We start from the raw sequence: 13,665 nt of genomic DNA, 5'->3' as shown, positions 1-13,665 counted from the left end.
AGGGATTGGTGACTTATCCGTACCCTGTAATACCAGGCTAAGGCTTTTATCGGCGTGTTTTTGCGGTTCAGGTCTCAAAGGTCCCTACAGGTCCCCTCAGCAGCAGGTGCACATGCATGCGTCATTGTTACATTCTCTATAACTGAAATTGTTGGCAAGGATAAGACATTGCTGCATTTTCATGTACTCAGATGAGATTTAATAAATATCTGGCACTGTTTTTGTGTTTGGTATTCCAGTGCTGTTGATAGCAGATAAGTTGCCTTTCATTGTTTTTGCTGAGCAGTTTACCTTTAATAGGCCGATTGGCTGAACAGCTGATGATTGATGCAGTGAATTTAGTTTCCTCACTTGGGCAGGACATCTAATTGCAGCGTATTATTGCTCCGTTTGGAGGAGCTGTGCGTATAAATTGCTACAAGCTTTGTTTTGACTTGTGTTTATTTATCTGTTGATGCTTCTGGCTCTCAGTTCAGAGAGACTGTTTGGCTGTTATCGGCGAGCCCTGTAGGAGCCTAGCTGTGTCGTCTGATATGTTTCATCTATAGCCCAAAGGCACTGGTCTTTGTCTTATGCTATCTTCTTGTGCAGTTCTCAATGAGCTTTACATCAGCTTGTGGTCCAATATTGGATGAATGTGTAGTGTAGATTGAATTCCTGGCAGTTTCCTTTGGTCACACTAATGCATTCATCTGCTGCTGTATTCCCGTGCAACAGTTCAGAGCACCAGATGCATACAGGAAGGCAGCCTCCTGGAATGTTATAATTTTTTCCCTCCAGCCTCTCCCCAAGTGCTCTACATGCCTCCCATTTACTCCCCCTCTCATCGCCACCTGTCTGGCTGCAGCAGTTTAGTGTTGTGTATGGTTTAGACCTGACTCACGGAGTCATTATCAGGTTTTATCACTTTGGAAACAGACACATGCAGCAGTAGCACCGAACAGTTTTTATGTGGATGACCATTGAGACCGTAGACTGTATGCAAACGATGGATGCCATGGCAGCACCCAAAGTCAAAACTCCGGAGCAAGCATCATCATCGGCCATGATAGCCGGATGAGAGGTCATAAAAACTGCCTCCTCCATGTTAGCAGATAGGACATGGGCAGTGTTTCTGACAAGTTTGGTGTAATGAGTTATTTAATGTTATAAAAACAGGATATATCATCATGATTGACAGCTGAAACTTGCTTACGATCGGTCAAGCTTGTGTACTGGTCGGACCTCGATAACGCAGCTCCACACTAAGATGACTACTGCGCAGTCTTTCTCAGACAATTAATTAATTGTCCAGTGATCGTAATCAAGATAGACATTTGAAATAATCATGATATTGAATAGAAGTCATATCGCCCGGCTCTAGTCGGTGGCCAGAATGGATATAAACCTATTTAGTACCGTTTTTGTGTAAAACTGAATCCTTGAATGACGTCTTACCTGCTCGTCCTCTGCCCGTCAGTTACGGCAGGAGAGTGCAGCTCGTCACTTGAATATTTAATGAGGGTGAAGGTAATAAATATAGTTTTCTAACTGTAGTGATTCACTCTCCAATTATACCAACTGAAGTATCAGGTCGTACTTTCACTTCGGATACTTGACCAGTGGTGACGTTTACACACTCGTCTCTGAGGTCATAATGTTGCGTGGTTGTGTAACAGTTCTTTGAAAACTAATCATGTGTCTGTCTGGTGTCCTGCACCACCGCTGCACCTGACTCTCAACTTGAGTCTTACATAATGGATGTGCAGTGCTATTTCTGTTTCATGTCCTTCCACGCACACACACACACACACACACACACATGCACATCCCCAACTCCCTGCTATCCTTCCCATTGCCGCAGGCATCTCCCTCTCTGAACATACATCCACTTGAGAGTGTGCACCCCCCAGTGTCCCATCCTACATAACGACTGCACAGAAACCATTTTCCACTTGCTGTGATGTTAAGAGCGCCCAGACTCTTTCTGTAGTTTTTGTACATCTTCTCCAATCCCATCATTAATCTTCATCTCATTTACGAGGTGTGTGTCTCTTTGTCTCTCTTTTTTCTCTGTTCCCCTCTCCTGACTGGACCCTTGTCTTTATCTATGCAGGAGATGATCATCGACAAGGTGAACGGTCAGCCCGTCCCCCGCTATTTGATATACGACATCATCAAATTCAATGTAAGTACCCTGGCCGTTTGAGAATTTCTTGTCTTTCCTTGACCTGTCCCCTCGGAAAATGTGCCAGATCAAGATCTCAGACAGAATAAACAAACAGCACCTTATAGGAGCTGGTTAGGTTTCTTCAAGGCAGCCGAGTGGTGCTCATCCAGGCTCTGCAGCATGTGCACAGGCACGTCAGCGCTTTGTCAGTCTTGATGCTCGAGCAAAGAGCACGACTTTGCTTGACCCTCACGCCCTGTCACACACTGGGCTTGACCACAACATTGAGTTTGAACTGAGTGCGACTCATACTGAATATTTATGAGCTAAGTTTTTGAAGTTTTTACCTCAGAAACTGGTTTTCTCTAGCTTGGCTGACCTATTTTAATGACAATCGCTTAGAACTAAAATAAGATTAAATATTGATTCAAACCTTTCACATTCTCTCACCTCAGTCACTGCATTGAATTAAACCATATGATCAGTCCATCACTGTGCATTATAATTTGCCAGTAGTAACTGCTCAGGTGCCTCCTGTGAGTGTATAACATTTTCTTTTGTATATAAAATAATAAAATGACAAATTTCTCTTCTCGCGTCATTGTGCTTCGGCCATTTTTCTTGCACAGCCCAAGGACAACATTACAAGGTTGTTAACTGCTAACACTCTTCTCAACTGTAAATTAATTCATCCCTTCAACCAATCTGCGTGCTGCTAATGGTAATGCAGGCAGGCACCGAGACAAATGAGCCTACACTTTGCCCTAAGCGAGACTCTGCCTTCTTCCTTATAAAAACCTGATGAATACCTCGGGATGTGGGGCCAGTGTGGGCAGCGGGTGAGGGGCGGTTACTCCAGCCATTATGTTTGTCTGTCGCCTCCTTTTCTCCATCGATCAGAGGATCACACAAGCAAGCGGCTCAATAAAGTCTCCAGTGGCGAGGGGAACGTCTTTGTAAGATGGTGCAGAGGTTAGCAGCTCCACATGCACCACAGCACCCTCCCTCCCCCTGAGCCATCTCCAAAGCGCTATTGTATTGATCCTCGCTGGCCATTATTAGCCTCCACCATTATATGTGCTGGGCTGCTCCTTGGCACAGAGGCTCCATCCTGAGATAGAGGATGTAAATGCTGCAGGAGCGAGAGGGCGCCTCCTGCCAGGCCCATGGCCTTACGTGACACCTCACTTGTTTGGAAAGTCAGGGCCTAACACATTACTAGTATGCTTTTGATTAGTGTGTAATAAGGAGTGTGTGCCTTTTGCCGTGATGGGTAATCTAGAGCCGGGTTTCAGACATGGACGCTGCGCATTGAGTCCAGACTTTCTGTGGAGTTTGCCTGTCACATTTGAACAACGCAGCAGGAGATTCAGTGCTTCCACACGTAAACGACAATCTTTGTGTCTTCGAATACATGTGGCACGTTTTCCAGTTCTTACTGGAGCAAGTCTGCTGCCTCTCACATACAGCCCCTCCAGAGAATGTAAGGAGATTATCTGGAGTTCAGTGCATGTCTAAAAGCAGCTAAACTTTACTTTACTTACTATGTTTTTTTTAAATTAATGAGTTACTTTTAACTTTGGAGTGCTGATGTGTACAGTATCTCTCCAAAAGAAGAAGTGATTCACCCTGACAATCACCCCGACACACGGAGGGAAGTTTCTATTTCTGCTCCTTCTGCAAAGCAACCAAAAAAGCTTTTTTTGTTTCCTGCTTGTCAGTCACTGTCAGTTCCTTCACTGTGGGGGAACTTATGTGATGTGATGAAAGCACAGCAACAATTATATACTTGTCCCTAATTTTCAAGTTCTTGTAGAAAGATATTATCTTGAAATAAAACGGAGGTAGTTTGAGTTTGATGTCACCGGCTATGTCCTGACACTTGGATTGACCTTTCTATCTTTCATTCTGGTCCGGAACTTTTCTGTTCATGTCTTTTAAATTAAGAACACGACAGCAGATTGTTCACATCAGACACATAAAACGTAATATTCAGGGGTGGTTCATGATGTATGCAAGATATATACAGTATATAACCTTAACCCTGTCCGGACTTCAGTGTGTGTCAGAGTAAAAACCTTTCTTTTTTTTTTTGCGACTGTTTCTCTTTAATCAGTGCAGTTTAATTCTGCTAGAGAAGTTTTGTCTGTAGCTCTGCAGGACTATGAATAGTCCCTGGGCTGCGTCACTCTTTTTAAACCACCAGCAGCGTCACTCTGATGATGCACTGTAGCTCCTCTGAAGTCACAGTTCACCAGGAGTTTGCCATCATGTAGTGCACAGTTCGAGTTTGTGCTCCTGCAGTTCTAGTGCTGAGGTTTCGTTGGCGTCTAGCTGTGGCAAACTGTGACTAAAACCTCCTGCCTGTGATTGTCCACATCAGCCTCCACCTTCATTTCCATGTTGAACATGTGGTTGAACATGTGGACATTGATTAAAGAAATAAGTGATTATTGTGAGGATAATTATAGTAAACTGCGGCCAGGGAGGCAGTAATGCTTTTCTATTTGATAACCAAATAGTAAATTATTTTTCCAACCTTTTAACCGTGCTGTAGTGATGTAACAACACTTTTTTTTGTCTGGTTCAGAACCATTTCTTAGCCCATCTCCTCATTAAAGTGACTCATAAAGGAGCAGAAACAAAAGGCCTCGGGGGCTATTACATAATAACCAGATAGACTGTTGTCATTAAATGGGGCCTACAGCCTTTCAGTCTAGAGTTTTAGACACAAACCGTCACCCAAAGCCAGACAAATGGAGAGAGAGGGAACCCTGCTCTTAATGTTGATAGATGGCGGTCAAATAAAGTTGCAGGCAGGTTATTTGCTCCCATATTCACTCTTTAGAACTCCACTTAAATGTTCTTCTCTTTTCATGCATTAATCTGACTGCCACACACCACACTTTTTAGGAATTCTTAAAATTAAGCCAATTCTCACCCCAGTTACAATACAAGCAGAGTACTCGCAATAAACAATTACCTCAGAGACTAAATATAAAATCTGCTTTTTATTTTAATTAAGAATATGTCTTGTGTGATGCAATCACATTAAAAGGACGTGTGATTTATAAACAGTTTTAGGCCAAAACAGCTTTAAAGCCAACATTTGGTTTTTCTTTCTCAAATCCTGAGGGGAAACTACACATTGAGCTTCTGTTCACTGGTCGCAGTGTATAATATTATTTATTATTGTAAAAACACAGAATATCTCATATTCAGTCAGACCGATAATTGATCCTTTACAGATGTTGCCATATTCTTCAGTTGATGCTCGAGTCTCATGGTGAATAATTCTGATTCTCCATCTCTGTCATCTTTCATATTTAATGTGTGTTTATATATAGATTTTTTTTATGCATTCTCCACAACATAACCTTAAAGTGTGTTATGTAATGCATTGAACTGCTTCATGTTGGACTCGGCTCAATCAGTTAAGTTTTTCTTATCCATTCGTGATAAATGCATCTGTGGATTAATTGTTTTGTATTAATCAATAATATTTAAAGAATATATAGAAGTTAATGTATAAATACACACTTATATGTATTATTTTAAATTTTGGCATCAGCAATTTCTTGCTGAGCAGTATGCAAAAAAACCTCACAGTGATGATAGTAAGTGAATATTGAGCAGAACAAATAGCAGCCAAAAGCTATCGAGACACATTATCCCTTAGAGCGGACGCTGCCACCCAGGTCCAAAAGTCCCCTTAAATTCAATCAAGCTGCACCAAATTGCACACATTCATAGATATCAGTCCCCTTAACAGGCCTGTTTTTTCCCCATCAAGATCCATTAATTTTCCCCTGGGAAATCTGTTAAAATGGAAAAAGCCTTATCTTGGAATGTTAAAAAAAAAAAGTAATTAACAATTCCTGGATCTGCCTCTTTGTATGGTTCTTTGCCAAAATTCGAGGAGTTCTTTCTTGGTGTTTGTCTCATCCTTCCACAAAGTTTTGTGGACATCCTTTTTGGAGATTTGTGTAATCCTGCTGGCAAACAACCAAACAAGTGGACAGGGAAAACATAACATCCTTGTTGGAGTTAAAAACCGATCTGATTTCATAGGTGTAATAATCAGTCTGTATTCCCACAAATGTTAAATGAACAAGCCTCATATCTGCTGCGTTTTCCCCAATGAGCAGGCATGGGCAGCACTTGCCTTGAATCATCCACACTTACATTTCGTTCTGTCCTGGTGACACAGCTGACAGATGGTGCAGAATGTGTGGGACATGATACCAGCTGTTGCTCCAGGAGAATGCTGTGTGGTTTCTGCAGTCATTTAAGTAAAGCCTCAACGAGAGCTGAAACTCTGTTTTGCCTGTGACCTTATTTGTGATCGATGGATTGCCCATACGGAGATGTTAGGGATGCATTACACAAGACAGACAGACTGAAGCAGAGTCGTGGAGACACAGTCACAGCATACCGCTCCATTATCAAGCTTATGCATTGGCAAACAAGTGCCCACTTAGCAGGCTGCCAGTATCAGTTTTTTTTTTTTTTACCCATTTTCAATCACCATCTCCTACATTTTTGGTTTTCATTTACCAACGGCTGCAATTTAAAAAAATAAAATAAAATAAAAAATAATAATAATTTTAATTTAAGTTTCTGATAGTTTGATTCATTTAATTTTTGATTTACCAACTGATTGACTTTGGTCAAACAAAGATTTTCAGTGAATACCAGACTGGCGCTCACTCAATGGGACATACCTCTGCCAAGGCCCAACAGGCCCCTTATGAACCACATTTAAATTCCAGATTCAAAACAGGCCTGTTATTTTTCATTATGATCCATTAATTATTCTCTGAGAAGTCGAGAATATTTTGTGTTTTCACATTTAAACCAGCTAAAAGCTTAATTGATTATCAAAATAGTCTTTGATTAATTTCCCTGAGATCAACTAACTTTACCACATGCAGTTCTAATTGTGAACCTTGGATATGAGACAAAGTGTGTATTTCATATTTTCTTTGATTTAAATACTTCTCTGTATTCTGTAGAAATAATGAGCACAAAATAGAATCATACCTCCTTATGAAAAACAAAGCAGTCGTGCTTTCTACCGTGTTATAAAAGTAATGATTTTGTTTTTATCTCCAAACATCACTACACATAGCTGGCTAAACAGTATTTTTTCTGGTTATGCAGTCTGATGATTGGACCCTATTGCATATAAAGAAGCAATTATTTGAACAGATTTTTTATTGTACTTGCTCACAAAAGATGAAATCCTCTGATCTAATTTTCTTTTTGGTGATCTTTATGACTCACAAGACAATACAGTCTTGTAATTGCAATTAATCTTAACTCATTATTGTTCATCCACCATCTCATTCACATAGAACAAGAATCTTTTCCTACCCACATCTCCAGTATTCCCATAGAAAGCTCTGGAGAGGAGACATGGCCTTTACCAAACAGTAACAGAAGCAGAATACAAATTCCCCCCAGTCACACCATCCTGCTCGATGCCTCTCAATATAGATTAAGTTGTATTGATCCACAACCCTCTGGTGTAAGAACAATACAGCTGTAAATGTTTCACCACATATACATGTGTACCTTTATTTTATATAATTCTAAAGTGTTAAAGATAACACACACTTTACAGTGAATAAAAGGGCTTTGGATATTAAGAGATTCATTATCAGACAAACAAAACATAGCTGCTAATGTCAAAATCAGGAGTAGTAAAATAACACCCTGGGGGCCTCCATAAGAAAACAACCATAAATTGAGTGAACACTTTCCCAAATTGACTATGCTGAGGATACTGTTGTGTTCGATAGATTAAAGCTGTCAGGAAGTATTTGTTAGAAGTTATTTTAAAATGATCTTTTCTGCTCGACTTATCCAGGTGACGTAAAATATCTGTCTTGGCAATAAAGAAATGTCAGCTTGTTTGCCGAGTTTGAGCTTTTTCTTTCTCTCTAATAACTTGTGAGAAATATTAAATGTCAAATTGTTGTCATGCGAACAGTCCATGTGGCAGAGTTTCAGAACTCTATTCTACTCTGACCATCCTAATTCTGTCAGTGAATTTCTTTTTTTTGTGCCGACAAAAGTGAAACCAGTGAGTCATTGCGTTTAATCACTTTTGTCAGTTTAGCAGTGGAGATAAGTGGTGGTTTGACCGTGCGGCACTAGGGTGGTTTCATCACAACTCCTCTGCACCGTTAAACACTTTCAAGTGGTCATACAGTCATGTTTGGCTGTGTCGCTTGGCTGCTCTCATTTTGTTCTGAGCTTCTTTATCAATAGCCCGGGGGCGGGGAACTGAAGTTTTGTTTTCATTGTGTTTTTTTCCCTCTGCCTCAGTCTCTGTGGTTCACCAGATGGGTTTGATGCCCCCTTTGCTCTGCCTTAGTGGCCCTGTCTGTTCGAGAGGCAGTGATGGGGCTCCGGTAGCTGTGCTCAACTGTGCATGTCTGGCCAATCATGGGCAGAAGTGGTTGTCATAGTGACAAAGAAACTAATTCCACTGTGCTGTGTAATTATATTCCCATAGGCTCCACTGATGCTGAGGTCTTGTTTTCCATTGCCTGCTGTACTGCTCACCTATGGTGTAGCAATAAATGATCTAAAGCTGGATGTTATTTTTGGTACCAGTTAGGCCTTTATTTATTATCTGCCTGGCAAATTAATTTATTGTCAGATTCACATACTGGCAGAAAATACTGGAAAGACGTACATCATTTTCCAAAGTTGACATATTCTCATATGACTGCTTATAAAAATGGACGTAGACTCTGCTGAAGCTTGTATGACCACCTACATGTTTCAATCGGTTACATTCTCAGGGTACATTAACAAATGTTTGATCCTGTGTTTCAGGGGCAGCCTGTTGGCCAGTGTGATTTCAACATTCGTCTGCTATGCATAGAAAAGGAGATAATCTCTCCCCGGATGGAAAAGATGAAGACCGGACAGATCGACAAAACCAAGGAACCTTTCAGTGTCCGGAATAAGCCCTTCTTTGACATCCATGCATCAAGAAAGGTGAGGTGAACACTCTATTTTCTTTAACATTTCCAACGCCCTTTCTTCTCTCCATTTCTTCCACAGGTGTGGCCCAGTCAAATCCAGTTTCTGCTTCTCACAGAGCAGACACAAAAATGTTGTATGTGGTAACTGTTTTTCAGAGCAGCAGTTCTTTAATGGGCAGATTTATCGCAGGTGACGCGATAAAGCAGGAGCAGCTGAAATAAACTCGGGCTGGTGTCTTAAAGAAGGTGCGTTCTTAGGGTAGAGTAGGGAAATGTGCCCCCACAGAGTCAGGCATGAAAACCCATATGCCACAGTCAACAAACCTGTCTGAATGAATTTAATTTAGTCCGTTCAGAGACCTGGGAACCTTTTTTGGAACCCAGGATTTTTTATTTCATTTCGACAATAGAAACTGGTTCTAAATGTCAATACTGGCCCCTTAGAAATTGGTGCTTTGTGAAAAATACAAAATTCTCGTATCCAAGAAACAGGAACTGTCTTTACACCAATATCAGCGGGTATATTTGGGTTTTTAAACGTGGCTAAACTATTCATTGATATTAGAAAGGAGCATTTTGAACTACTGGGTTTCACTGATTGGTCAAACAAGCCTTGGCCATGAATCTCTGCTGCCTGAGCCTTTGTGTGTATTATTCCTCAGCTGATCATTATTGCCTCTTTCTATGTCTGCCTTACATAATACACATTTCATATGAATAGATGGCAGTGGAGTCAAGTATTTCAATACACTCCTTATGTAAGTCTTCATTGTTTGAGCTTGTAAGCAAAGGAACAGACATGATTTCATAGATATTATTGGACTTAGCTTAGCTCCAGACATTGCTGTAATTTGCTTGATAATAGTAATAGTAAAATGCTTTATCACTGTTTCAGTTGACATGAGAATATGTTTTGTGTTTTGCCTTGAATTTGTCATATGATAAATAATCACAGCTCCAGTTATGGCAGTGTGCCGTTCGCAGTGTGAGGACAGCAGAGCTTTTATCCTCTGAATAGCCGTTCAGCCCTCCTCTAAGGCTTGCACTTGTGCCCTAATACCAGTCTGTGGGAGGTCAGAGCACATTAATTTCATGTTCTGCTTGGGCCAAGATCAGTCAGCAATGTTGGCGCTGCACATTCACAAATGATCAAAGTATAGGGAGGGGGTGAAGTTTGAGACATTTCTCATCTTCCTCTGCCAACACTGATATCTGTGTGTTTTTTACTTAGTAAAATTCTTGGTATGAATGGTTTGGTTATCTCTGATCTAACCCTGTGCTACCCACTCCTCTAAAACCTTTACACCCCTACTCTTTGGGGGGTTCATGTTGATGAAGATACTGAAGAAATGAAGTCATGGGGACCATGTCTGGTTTCTGACTGTGCTATTGTGTTGTGCGGCGGCCATCTGCTCCCCATACAGTCATATTTCTGTTGTATGGGACATGAGAAGAGGAAAACTGGAATCTGTCTCATTAATTCATAGCAGCACAAACCTCCGCTGCATGGCATATCGAGCAGAAATTCCATTTGGGGATATTTCAGTCACAGACTGGAGTTGTATGATGGCTTTTGTCTGTTGCTAGGCTGCTGTTTTTCATCTCTGACACTTACACATTCATGCCACCATTTTCTCACCAGAAAGGTTCGTTTATTCCTTTTGCTTCCTCCACTTGTCCAATTATCTTACAAAGACCCCCTTTTGTGTCGTAGAATTTGTTCTCCAGGACAACCAGATAATTTCTGTTTGGAATTTCCCTCTTGTGTAGGTTGAATGGACTTGAATGACAAATTATATCTTGAGCAGAAAATAATTCTCAATTTAGTGAAATTCTGTTGTGCCTTTTCTGCAGTTTATAGTGGAGTTTCTGGGTTGCAGTAATACTTGCTTCGTCTTTAGGCAATTCCACTAACTTCATTTGTTGGCATACATCTGATGTGAACCAGGCCCCTTCAGTTACAGTACATGCTCTAATCCCATGAGAGCCTGACCCACATGGGGCCTTCAAAGACATGTCGGTACCTGTTGTGTGTTTAGGTTTGCCGATGTGTGCTGATAGGAAAACTTTTATTTTGCGGAATAACCAGTACAGAAAAGATGTACATTAATATGTAAAAAGACAATTATTTTGTTTTTCGTCTTTCCGTCTTGCTTTTTTGTCTTTTTCGTCAATTTTTATATTAATTGCTTTTTGTTGTACCACAGATTATTCACGCAGACTTTACGTCAAATCTCAATATCAAAAATAGAGTAGCTCTCATGAGGAGCTGTGGATGTTTAAGGAACCTTTTTTCTTCTGAATCTTCGATGCCAAAATGAAAGCAATCAAATGTCCAGTCACAGCCTGGGGGCATAAACCCTGAATGCAGCTTTTCGTGTCTAAGTCAAGCTGAAGACAGCCTAGTAAGTCCGCCATCGTCATATAAACCATTACCAAGGGCACCCCAGTGGCCTGATATTGATGGTGCATACCAAAACCAAAACGATCAGTTTGAGATATTGTCAAGAAATACTAGAACAAGAGTAGCTGCTACAGTAACCAGGAAACCAGCTTCACACCAAACGTTTGCAGACATTTGTGGGCATTTTAAACCTTCCATAGAAATCTCCAAGAATACCTGGTGTATCAAATCATTGTCTGACATCAGTAGGAACAATTCTCCAGATTTTACCCGCAGCTCATGAAATCCTGTTCCCCAGTCTGATTGTGCCTGTGTCCACCGTGTACTGAATGATGTGTGTGCTTTCAACTCCTGCACACACAGGTTCACTGACCCAGTCAAAACATTAATAACCATTTATATAGCACCTTTTGAAACTGCCATATTAAAGTGCTTCAGGAAGGACAAATAAAGACAACAAGAAAAACAATCAAAATCATGGCAAGGGCTGTCAAATAAGCTCTTGTATCAATTTAACAATGTGCCAACAAGGAGATTAGTTTGTTTTCTCAGTGTATTGCACTTGTGTAATATGATTTGAGGCTTGCTGACACAGCACATTAAATACACACACACATTGCAAAGCTTAGAAATCTGTGTGGTTCTTTTCAGGGAATTGGGAATAAAGTGAATTCTGGGATTCCAGGTCATTTTCTTGCTCAGTGAACACAAGGTGGAAACTGGCAATTTGGCAAAATGTAGAAATTCATATTCCTCTGAGCTTTAAAGGAGTGAGTGTTGGAGGCCATCGAGAGCTGATCGTGATATTTGCAATTTCCATAGAAAATGTGCTTAAAAAGTCAGGAAGCTCTAAGTCAAACCTTGTTGTTTTTAATTCCAGCAAATACAAAGCTACTCTTTTTGTAAAATTGTGTTTTTATACTTTCCTTGACGATGAATCCTCAGTACTGAATAGAACTGATGGTTTTAAATGTGATGTTAAACTTATGAAGCTTATTTTAATTGCCAGATACTATAACTTGTATAGCCTTTTAGAACAAGCTTAACATTTGCAGAGCTTACTGTAATTTATTTTGACTCATAATATATCCAAATTTAATATTCACAATTTTCTAAAGGATATTAGATGCTGTTAATTGTCTTTTCCTTTCACAGAATATCTAATATCCCTCGCTCGTTTATCATCCCTATAAAGAGATTAGAGCTTAAACTGAATAAAGTTTCCCCCTCATAAGATTGATATCTCCAGTTAACCCCAGGCCACCACCCAGCGACTCTGAGGAGTCCAGATAGTATTAAAGTGATAAAGACTTCAGGTGAGAGAATGAATTTTCGAGAGTAGATTTCTTGTTGAAATACCTTTTTGAGATTGAATTTGGATAGAGACCTTAAAAGTATATCTAGATACTTTTAAGATGCAGTCTTTTCATGGAGTTCGAACCTAATCAAACCAGTTTAGATTAGGGTTTAGCGTAGGTACTGAATACTAAGCAGCTGAGAGAATTGACTGTGAATAGTAAAGTGAATTGATTTTAGGGCCAATGTGCTATAAATTGATGTGCAGTCTATCTTTCACTGAAGAGCGGGACTTTGCTGCTGCAGTTTCTTCACAAGAATATGACTTTAAAAGTACTTTATTCTTATTTTCTGATTTCAGTTTTCTGATTGTGTCTTTCATTAATCTTGATTATAAACCTGTGGCTGGCACTGTCATGAGCTAGTTTCTTTGGATTCAAGAAATGTTCCTTTCCTTCCCCTCCAATGTGCTCAGTCATCTGTGACAGACCTTGAATCGATGTGAATGTCCTCCTGTCATTGTCCTCCTGTTGACATTATACCTGGACCCAGGATGAGTCAGAGTCCTGCCTTTTGTGTCACAGCATGTTTGTAAAAAAAGAAACTCCTCCCAAACAGCTTGTCTCATTAGCTGAGTGCTGTCAGTCTGCAGGTTCCTTGTTGTTCAGTGACCTCACACCTCTGTCAGCTGTCGAGTCTCCACCTGTCTGAGATGGAAAAGTAAGACCACTGGCCTTGTCGCTGTTTTGTGGTTATTTTAACAAAAGTAAAAATGATACCCTGATACATGGCATTTTCTCACCAGTGCTTGTTAA

General features: G+C 40.4%; 1 protein-coding gene across 1 annotated transcript in view; it reads left to right on the top strand.

Moving 5' to 3' along the window:
* rngtt (RNA guanylyltransferase and 5'-phosphatase) overlaps positions 1-13,665 on the top strand; it is a 67,813-nt gene that overhangs the window by 21,139 nt on the left and 33,009 nt on the right. The window contains exons 10-11 of the mRNA XM_069515256.1: positions 2,096-2,167; positions 8,999-9,163. Of these exons, the coding sequence (XP_069371357.1) occupies positions 2,096-2,167; positions 8,999-9,163 (237 nt within the window). The remainder of the gene's footprint in view (positions 1-2,095; positions 2,168-8,998; positions 9,164-13,665) is intronic.

Source organism: Paralichthys olivaceus, chromosome 19 (genome assembly GCF_024713975.1).
Source record: "Paralichthys olivaceus isolate ysfri-2021 chromosome 19, ASM2471397v2, whole genome shotgun sequence".
Lineage (NCBI taxonomy): Eukaryota > Metazoa > Chordata > Actinopteri > Pleuronectiformes > Paralichthyidae > Paralichthys > Paralichthys olivaceus.
This window is presented reverse-complemented; position numbering and strand designations above follow the sequence as displayed.